Source organism: Austrofundulus limnaeus, unplaced genomic scaffold (genome assembly GCF_001266775.1).
Source record: "Austrofundulus limnaeus strain Quisiro unplaced genomic scaffold, Austrofundulus_limnaeus-1.0 Scaffold10, whole genome shotgun sequence".
Taxonomy (NCBI): Eukaryota; Metazoa; Chordata; class Actinopteri; order Cyprinodontiformes; family Rivulidae; genus Austrofundulus; species Austrofundulus limnaeus.
Window position 1 is genome coordinate 1,096,620 of NW_013952412.1, and position 10,591 is coordinate 1,107,210.

The 10,591-nt window shown below is 38.0% G+C and overlaps 1 protein-coding gene across 1 annotated transcript in view; it reads right to left on the reverse strand.

Annotated features, from left to right (window-relative positions):
- Positions 1-10,591, reverse strand: part of slc26a6.2 (solute carrier family 26 member 6, tandem duplicate 2) — a 14,326-nt gene extending 3,735 nt beyond the window's left edge. The window contains exons 1-15 of the mRNA XM_014001762.1: positions 10,131-10,591; positions 8,253-8,382; positions 7,222-7,361; positions 6,068-6,178; positions 5,817-5,992; positions 4,080-4,244; positions 3,726-3,878; positions 3,566-3,648; positions 3,332-3,479; positions 3,133-3,246; positions 2,603-2,680; positions 2,111-2,206; positions 1,882-1,988; positions 1,594-1,663; positions 43-135 (exon numbers count right to left, since the gene is read on the reverse strand). Of these exons, the coding sequence (XP_013857216.1) occupies positions 43-135; positions 1,594-1,663; positions 1,882-1,988; positions 2,111-2,206; positions 2,603-2,680; positions 3,133-3,246; positions 3,332-3,479; positions 3,566-3,648; positions 3,726-3,878; positions 4,080-4,244; positions 5,817-5,992; positions 6,068-6,178; positions 7,222-7,361; positions 8,253-8,380 (1,662 nt within the window). The 5' untranslated portion in view covers positions 8,381-8,382; positions 10,131-10,591. The remainder of the gene's footprint in view (positions 1-42; positions 136-1,593; positions 1,664-1,881; positions 1,989-2,110; positions 2,207-2,602; positions 2,681-3,132; positions 3,247-3,331; positions 3,480-3,565; positions 3,649-3,725; positions 3,879-4,079; positions 4,245-5,816; positions 5,993-6,067; positions 6,179-7,221; positions 7,362-8,252; positions 8,383-10,130) is intronic.

Here is a 10,591-nt window from a genome sequence, read left to right on the forward strand (position 1 = left end):
GTGTGTGTGTGTGTGTGTGTGTGTGTGTGTGTGTGTTCTCACCTTCCTTCCTAAGGCTTCTTGGTACATCTCAGCATTGGCAAAATAGAGGGTGGCAGAGGAGCGAAAGATTAATATTCCTGGCACCCGCTCCACCTAAAATCAGTTAATGAGAAAAAAAAAACATTAAAAAATATTTATGAAATGCTCCATGCTAACGAGGCGGCAGAAGCAAACGAAGCAAACGACCAGTAGATTCCTGAACAGCATGAAACCCGAGGCATGACAAGCAGAAAATATTTAAAAGCTAAAACTTCACAAAATTGATTGAGTTTTTTTGGAATCGGTTCTCTCAGATGCTTTGGTCAGCACTCATCTCATTATACGTCCTCATACGTAGCTATAAAATGTTCACCTCATTCAGGAGGTGTTTAAATCTGATGTGAAGGAAAATAAAAATATTGCCCATGTATTTATAATTTAAAGGTATGTTTTACTTATAAAATATACTACATTTTCATGTTATTCTGAATTGTTTTAACTCGTTGTAAGTTTCCAGCAGGGCACTTTAAATGTGTCATTTCTTGTTCTTTAAGCTTTAACTCCACATACTACTGTGGTTTCTGCACAACTGGATTGCAGAACTATTTGTTTTGTTGCTGCTGGAATATGAACATGTAAGTGACGATGAAATGGGAAGTAAAACCACATTTTCAGATGTTCTTTGTTGAAGAACTGCCGAACAGGATTTTAACCAAAACTAGGAATATTTGCTGCTCAGATAAGAACCACTCCATTCATGTCAAATAAGAACTGGTTTTGGACTGGTTTATACTGGAAGAGTTATAGGTGCTTCATTGGGGCTGTGTCCTCAGACTCAACTTATTGCTGTATGCATGTTGACTCTCATTTTATTGCAATAAAATTAATCAGAGACCATTGTAGTGAAGAACCTTTTGGATCGCATATTTCTGCCATTTTGTTTAACAGATATGGAAAAGTTTTTTTTTTTCCACCACAGTGACGGGGTTTTGTTTAACTTTTGCTTACAAAATTATTGAAATTTGTTTACAAACATTTTCTGCATAAAAACACATTGAAATCTTTTCACTCCTTCAAATTATTGTTCTCTTTGAAATCTGCTTTGTTGAAAAAGAAGTGAGCAAATGTGTCGTCTTTTTGTTACATAGAGATATTTTTCATTTGCTTTGTAAAGCTTTTAGCTATCCTTTTGCTGCTTCAGCCTTTGGTTTTGAAAATTTTAGACAATCTTTGCTACATTTAGCTTTTTCTTCCATTAGATTGGGTTAATGCTTAGGCTTTAGCTGTTTCTAAATTTAACTAGCCTTTTGCTGCTCTAGTTTTTAGCTGTAGTTTTGTTCATTTTAGACTATCTTTTGCTACATTTAACTTTTATTTAACTCGTTGATCCTTTAGGTTAAGCTGATGTCACTATTTGGTTTTAATTAACTAGGATTTTGCTGCTTTTATTTTTTTGGGAGTGTCTTGCAACATATAGCTTTTAGCTAAAAATCTGTCCTTTTAGCTCATTGAAACAGTTTATCTCTAACTATGCTTATTTTCTGTCATGCTGTTGAGTTTTATATACAATACCTGATCGTAATCTTCCATTGGCCTGTAAATATCTGTGTCTCCCACTTGTCCTAATAGGGAGTATTTGGGTCTGAAAAACAAACAAAACAAACTTGTCAATTAAAATCCCAAACCTTGCTCTACCCAAAACAATCCAAACATGGACACGATTACATTTTTTTTCACAAGACAAGAGTGAAAACTATTATATGTTGGCAGCAATTTAGTAGATCTAATGCATAGTGTCGGCCCTTTTGAGTGATTTTACATGTAAGTGCATGTGAGTGTGCGGATCCACCAAGAACGTACAGCTGAGTCCTGAAGATGACCGTGAGCATGGAGAAAGCAATGGAAGCAGCTAATCCCAGGTCAGGGTTCAACAGCAAAGTGAAGATGAAGGTGGCAATCCAGACCAGCTGGAGGCACAGACACGATTAAGAGTCATGAAGCAGACAATAAAGGTTCCTAAAGAATGGACGGATAACTAACTTGTCTTTGCTGTTACATATTTTCCTTGTGAATATTTTGGCACTCTCACCATGTCTATTTTGCTCTTCCTCCACAGAGCAGGGATGTCCAAGAACTGCTTCATCATGCCATGAAGATTAACTAAGATGATGGCAGCCAGCACCGCCTGAAAAATGGATCAAATAGTGAGCAGTTTAAACAACGTGCCAGAGGCTTGAAGCTTCAGACTGAGCTGTACATCTCTACATGTGACAGAGGTGATTTGCCTAAAAAAAGAAAGGGACAATAATGTTGCTTTTAAATAAAAAAAAATAATCATGTGCTTTTTCTTGTTAACAGCAAAGTGTTGACTGTAATCCATAAGATTAGACTTCAATTTAGCTCATTTAGCTTAAATCTGAAGAACATATGGTTAGTTGTGTAATATAACAAAATAACTTCAGCTGTGAGTTTTTTTTTACCAAGCTATAAGATTGCCTTATAACATGACATGCCTTCCTAAAACAGACATTTATGATTGTGAACGCTCATGTGAACATGAGCAGAAACACACACTGAGTACCTTGGGCAGATCTTCAAAGAGCCTTCCAATCCAGAGGGTGATGAAAAGGATAACCACTGCTGATAGAGCCCCAGCAACCTGCAGGGGAGCGAGAGGAAAAACAGTCGCATGATGGATGGATAGACGGACACAGAAAAGACGTCAGAGGCAGACTTTAAAAAACAAAACAGGAAAGAGATTATCGATGGAATCAGTTGTGTTTGGATGGACCACTTAAAGAAGACATATGCTTTTAAATTCTTCTTTTTCACATTTAAATCCTTCAGATGGGGTCTATATAAAGTTGAACTGCAATGCTTTAGTCTGAATTCCTCCTTATTGTAACTCCACAAGCCCCTCTTTCTCCCCTTGAGTCTCAGATCAACTTGTTTTGAGACTGTCTCTTTAGATCCCGCCCCCTTCAACTAAAAATCACTAAAATAGTGGACATTGAATGATACGTCGCCTTTAATATACAATGAACTGCTGTTATTTTTTTTAAACACGATGGTGCTAAAACTTAAAGCGAGGTAACAGCCATTCATACCAACCTGAGTCTTCCCTCCTGTGCTTTCCTGAACCAAGGTGCGAGACATGGAACAGCTGATGGCAAAACACTGGAAAAACCCTCCAACGGAGTTGCTCAAGCCTAGAGCGATCAGTTCCTGAACCACAAAACACACAAAACTCTCACACAGCTGCTCACGCTGGAACGTTCTGCTGTATAACCCAATTTGTCTCTTCCCTTACCTGGTTGCTGTCCACCTTGTAGCCATATTTGAGCGCGAAGATTCGTCCCAGAGAGATGGCAATGCCATAACCAACCACAGCCAGAGCGAAGGCGTCCCCAATCACCTGTCCGAACAGAGACATGGCCGGGACAACAGGAGGCTGGAGACTGGAAACCGAAGGGACGAGCACAAAACCTGTTACAAACGTTAGTTACATGTGAGACGCGGGTTGATGTTTGTGCGTTTTTCTCACCCCGAGGGAATAGTCCCCACTATTTCCACTTTATATTTCCCCTCTAAGTCAACCTGCCACGAGATTATTGTAGCTATAATGACCTGGAAAAAATACATAATTGTCAGATTGTAGTATTCACTTATGTGCGCACATGCTTTGAATGCTCTTGTGTACTCACAGTGAACAACTCCATAGGTATAGGAACAGGTATTTTTTTACCCAAGAATGCATTCAGCTCCTTAGCCAGCACAAGACCAACTATGGTGACAATACTGACCACTAAAGTGCCAATATTTGTTTTAGGGAGGAGATAACACACCTCCAGGACAGTCTGAGAAGGAAAACAGATAGAAACTTCTTAGGAAGTTTGGTTTTATTTAATCACATAAATAATGACTCAACCCTGTTTATTTATTTTTGCTTATGATGCAATTTATCCTCTAATAATAATAAAAAAGAACAATCATTATTGGAATCTGTGTGATGCTGATTGAAAGTTCAGAACCAAACAAATGCTGATGATTTTGCTTACATAAATCATGGAGAGAGGTCCGCTGTATCTGAGCGGGTTGATACCGAAGACGTATTTGAGCTGGGAGACGATGACGTGGATGGCAGCTCCTGTGGTGTAGCCTCTGACCAGCGGCTCAGACAGGTAGGTCACCACGAAACCAAACTGGACCAGACCGAGCAGAATCTGCACAAGTGATGGGAAACATGGCGATTAGTCAGCAGTAAACTGAAGGTTCATAATCACGTCTTGGACTTTAAAGAACCACAGGTTTTATTGATCATGATAATACAGGAGACAAGCTTTAAAATTCTTCTTTTACACATTTAAATCCTTCAGTTGGGGTCTATATAAAGTGGAACAGCAATTCTTTGGCCTGAACCTCCACAAGCCCCTCTTTCACCCCATATCTGAGGTGTGTCTCAGATCAACTCGTTTCGATGCTGTCTCTTTAAATCCAAACGAAGCACTTCAAACCCCGCCCCCGGCTAGCTTCCAGAACCGTCTATTCTAGTTTAATAGAGAGGTTTACGACTATAGCAGCGCAGAAACTTTTTATTTACAAATTAATTAAAGGATGTCAACAAGAAAATACTTTTTCATCCAGCCTTACATGCTGGAGCCAGAGTCTGGCTCAGACCCAGAGGAGAAAGAAGACCAACAAACACTGTGACATAATAGTTCAGTCACAAAGTTTTTATTTCTATACAGTATAACTGAAAATATATATTCAGCACACTTTAGCTTTCTTCAATGAGTTCGTTATAACCTTTAAACCATTTGTAGGTCACTTTAGAAATGTTTCCTTCACAAATGATTGTCTGAAAAAGCCAATTTATCAATGGTGATTTGTGATCTAAAACAACAAGACTGTCATGATTTCAGTTCTGTCCTGAGTGTGCTCACTCTCCCTCCCTCTCCTGCTGATTGAGATCATCTGATGCCTTCGTATCAGCCTTCAAGCCCTGCTAAATGTTCCAAGAGTTCATATGTTTTTTTTTTTTACCCTGTCTGCCTCGGATCACTGCTATTGTCTTGACCTTTCTGGTTTTTGACTTCCTGTTGCTCAACCTTGTCTGACTCTGACTTTTATTCTAGATTTTCATCACCTAAGACCCTCCTGTGCATGACCCTGCACTGTTTTTGGACAATGAATTATTGGACTGTGGATGCAATAACAGCTGCTTTCAGTAAACATCTCTGAGACCCTCTAGGCCACTCATTCACAACTTACTCAACCCTGCATAAGCTGGATTCTTGGACCCGGTGAATCCTCACTTCCTGGTAAATCTTTTCCCTGGTTCTCATCCAGTCACAACCCTCATCTCTGTTTTTGTGTTCCACACCCACCACTGCAACCAGATCCAAGCAGAACCGCTTCAACGTCATCTCCTTGTGTTTTCTAATAAATCTTTTGGAAACTTCTTCCTTGTCTTGGCTGAGTGTTGGGTCCTGGCTCTTTTATTGAAATGTTACAAACCTTTTAACCTGAACTGCTAAAGAAACTAGAGTTTCCCAAGTTAACATGTTTATCGATATTAGTAAAGAAATCAAGAACTTCAAAAACAGTTTGTTTCAGTCTTGGTCTAAATCAACTGTCTCATCAAAATTGTATGGAAGCACATCAAAACTTGGATAGAAAATGATGCCTTTATGTTTACAAAATGTTAAGGATTTCTAGAATAAATTATAAACATATCATTCCTTGAATTGCATATCTCCGTTCAAAAGTTTTACAAGATTCTTGTTAAACTTTACCTGAAACAATCCAGATACAAAAGTGACAAGCGCCGCCACTCGGACCCTTTCTTCATCCCGACTAATGATGTCTACGATGCTGGAGTTGGACACGTTGTCCCAAATCATAAAGTTTGAGTCTGGAGCCAGTCGCTCTGTCACCCCTCCTATCATCACACTCATCACTGCGTATGTTCCTGAATGTGGGGAAACAGTCTTATGAGCATTTGAATAAATAATACCCAGATGTGGGGAAATGGTCAAATCCGTACCGAGTGAGATGTGCTTAGACGTGCCAAAAATGAAGTAGATGAGGACGGGATAGAAGGAGGAGTACAGACCAAAAACTGGAGGAACACCTGCCAGTAAAGCGTAGGCCATGCCTGGAACAAAGATGGGGTAGTTAAGATTGTTCACAATGTTGAAACTTATAGAAGGTAGGTTGACTTTTTTTTTGCGTCAGTATCAGACTAAATCTGAAAGACATCTTCAGTAAATAAATAAAGGAGCCTTTAAGAAAAGAGATGAAAAGATCTTCAGGAACTAAGGAAGAAGTAGTGATGTGCAGATCGATACTGAAATATCGGTACTACCAATACTAGAACTTTATGCTCTAGAATTTATACTAAAATCAAAATATTGATGATTTAATACTTCAGTTATTTCACATAATGCATATTATTGACAGGAAAATAGTGGAAAATAACTAAACTGTTCCAATCTTGTCTTAGTTGGAGGGAACTACTTTTTCTTCCACTTGGGTAGTGCATTAGAACAGCGGCACGTGCTCAGTCAGTCACTCAGTCTGTAGTTGTATGGCAGGCCATTTTAACATAAAATCTGCTTCATCTGAATGTTTCTAGATTCTCTATGAGGGGTTCCCAAACTTTTCATGCCATGGCCCACCAAACAGCATTAGTTCTGGCCAGGGGCCTTCTTGCCCACAAACAAATGCCACAAAATATACAAAGTAACAACTTTTAAAATGTTTTTTCTCACTTTTATTCACTATTCAAAATATTATGTTAAATTTTTTTAGAATAAGAATTTTAAATTGTGCTAACCAAATAGGGTTAGGATTAGATTAGAAAGTCTTCTAAATTAATAAATACGTTACTATGCCATGTATTATTTATAAAGCGGTTGTTTGAAAAATGCTGCTTTTTAAGGTTTACCAGACGCATTTTCTGTTATCACAAAGTATCAGTATCAGATCAGTATCACCGATACCAGACAAATTTTACTTGTTATCAGTATCAGAAAGCAAATTGGCAGTATCGAACATCACTAGAAAGAAGGTCCAGTGACTTCATTCAACGTTTGTTCTTTTAAATACATATATGTTTATAAAGAGTAATAACTTAATAACTTTAACTTTAATAACTTTATATAGAAACGAATCATTTATGAGGACATTCCTCCTCACCTTGTGGCAGCTGCATGACCCCCACACTGATTCCCGAGATCAGGTCGCCAAGCGCGTCCTCTTTGAAGGAGTATCGCGGCAGCCAGGACACCACAGGAATGGTTGCCAGCAGACAGTTCTTCACCTTAGAACCAGGAGACCTGAGGAGGTTTTGTGTCAAATAGAAATCAGAATTAAAGACATTTAGATTTTATTAAACAAAACACTTGATCAATCCCACAATTTAATTCAAAACTATATTTTAAACACAGCATCCCACACAAATATCTTTGTGTTGTTTTCCTTTATTTTGATTTTTGTTGCTTCCAACTGTTAAAAACTCTGTGTACTTTACTTTATTCTATTATCACATGCAGACAAAAAGCACATTACGATAATGTATTTTTCTGTGTTTGTGTCTGTCTTTGACCAAAATGTCTCATGAACCACATTTTAAAGTAATGAACAGAATGTAATCATTGGATGTAAATCAACCTGGTTCATGTTGAATGGTCAACTCAGCTAATTGACCTTAAAAACACAATAATGGTTAAATTGTAATTATTTTAAATATAATGAGCTAAATGTTGATGTGGTTTTAGCTGAGATTAAATTCAGGCAAAACCTGTTTGACATCATTTCTGTCTGTTACCATTAGTAACAATGACTCAGCGTACACTGATAAAGAAAGTATAAACATTTTGCTTAATGCTACACAAATTGTCTATTTATTTCATTGGACTTAGTAGCATTAAACTTTTGAACACATTCAATGTACTTAAGTATTTTTTGTCAATTTATTATGATGAATAAAGATCAGAACTTGATGCGTTTATTATTGATTCAAAGAACGAGTTGGAAATGACCGTCACTTTAGACTTGATCAACACATTTTTCACCACATTCTTTTACATTAAACAACATGAAGCTAAATTCTGCTTCGTTCAAGGAATACAAGTTTTATTTTAATACTTTGCTTTGACATAATTTAAAGCTCTATTAGACATGAGATGCCAGGATGTAAATGCTAACAATTAGCTGATAGGTTTTACCTCATTGACTTTGCCATTTTATCACGCAGAGATGGTTTTGAGTCAGACTTTTGTGCAATCTCATCCAGCTCCTCTTCATCCAGGACCTCCCTCTGGACTTTGTAGTTCAGTCGTTTCCTCTCCTCCATGGCTGAAAAGTGCCAGTCATTATTGTACGACATGAAGCCATGACAGAGTATTTCTTTTGTTAAATGTTTGCAATAAGAATTATATTTTGTAAAACCAATTAATTGTATAGTATATGTTAGGTAGAGCTGTGCAAAAATCTTGAGTCACACTTTGTTTCTTTCAAGCTTCAAATGATTTGTTGGTTATAGTGAAGTGTGTTAACCCTTGAGTTAGTTGTCTTGTGGGTCAAAAGTGACCCACTACCATGTTAAGCTGTAGAAAAAAAACCTTAAAGCTATCTTTTTCCAAGTTGAAATTTTATGACTTTTCCTAAAGGTGAAATACAAGTGAGTTATAATTCCAACGTGTGAATTATAAAAGCATTTAAACACCATGAAAAAGTTCAAAGACCCCACACAAACTCTCTAATACACACTCACACACACACAGGTTTGTTTTTATATTCCTGTGGGGACCGTGGGTTGAATTCCATTCATTGCCGGGTCCTTTCTATAGCCTAACCCTGACCATGTACCCTAAAACTAACCTAAACTCATTTCACACTTTGGTCCTAAACCTAATCCCTGACACAAAATTAGCATTGGCACCCGTGGGGATCGGGCATTGATCCCCAGGATGCACATTTGGTCCCCACAAGGCCGCCTTTTTCTGGAAAATAGTTGCCAATGGCCATACGGTGGCTCAGTTGGTTGAGCTAATCTCAGCAAGAAGGTTGCTGGATTAAACCCCAGCCCAGGGACCTATCCCGGTAGAGTTTGCATGTTCTCTCCGTGCATGAGTGGGTTTTCTCCGGGCACTCCCGCTTCCTCCCACAGACCAAAAACATGTCTGTTAGGTTAATTGGTAACTCTAATTTATCTCCAGGTGTGAGTGAGAGAGTGAATGATTGTCGGTCTCATTTGTCTCTACGTGGCCCTGTGATGGACCTGCGACCTGTCCAGGGTGTACCCCGCCCCTTACAGTGACGGCCGAGAAGAGGAAATCCCTCAAGCTGGCAGAGAGACATTTTTGCCAAAGAAGGGCAAAATTGCATGGTCCTCATCAAATTTAGGGAAGAACAGCAGCGTCAAACATCATAAGGATGACTTCAGGGCCAACAAGCTATTTGGCTGCCCAGGTCCAGATGCTTGCCATTGAAAAAAATCATCCTGCAGAAAACAAATTTGTAGGGTTTTCGGAAATATGGAGAAAACTGAGAACATGTGGATGAGGACTGAGTGGCTACGTCTTTTGATATTAGCAGGTGTATATAAGTCCAGTGGCAAGGCTAAATATAGTCTCTGGGTTGCTGGGAGTGGAAGGGCAATTACGAGTCCAGACCAGCAAGGTATGACAGACAAACTGGCAGCCATCAGAGAGTGATTGACTTTTTGTGTTGTGTAACAATAATAAAAGATAAAAAAATTAAATAAATTGAGTTGAATTGATAAAGAACGTTTCATCATGCAAAAATACTTTTTGGATTTAAAATTAAATTAAACTGCTTTATTTTGGGTTTTTAGTAGGGCAGGTCGTTTTTGACCTGTAGGACAAGGGGAGTAAACAGAATGTTAGCACACGGGTTAAAAATACAAAACTCTAAAAATGATCAGATTCAAAAAGTTTAAACATAAATGGGGAAAAGTAAATTATAAGCCGTTAGAAAAAATACCGCAGAAAAATATAAATGAACAGAAATTTTGCAGTTTTAAGACAATACTTCAAACAGAAACAACATTTAAATATTTTTACATTATTGAAACTAGTTACCTTGCTTTGTTTTCAGTAAAAATGATCAGATTCTAAACTCCAGATTCCCAGCTTGAAATAAACTCCGGATTCTCCTGAAGTGCTGAGAACACTTCAAGTTTGTTGTCTCATAAGATGTTGTCTTCTAATCCAAAGGAAGGACATCCAACTCCAAAACTCAACAAAACCTGAATAAATAAAAGTTATCTTCCACCTTTTTTCACATGTCATAAGATCGGACTTCCCTCTGTGGGATGAATAAATCCTGTATGTGAGTGGTGGTGGCTGCTGGATGTCAACTTCAAAACTCCACAGATTTTTCCGTTAAAAAGCTTCAAGTAGAAAATGATCACTATCAGCTGCAGCCAAAAAATAAAAAGTTAATGTTTATTTGAGAAGATTTCTATGACCACCAGACAACAATAAAATAAAATAAAATAAAAAAACCTCCTACAAATATTTTTTCTCCTCACTTCCCGACA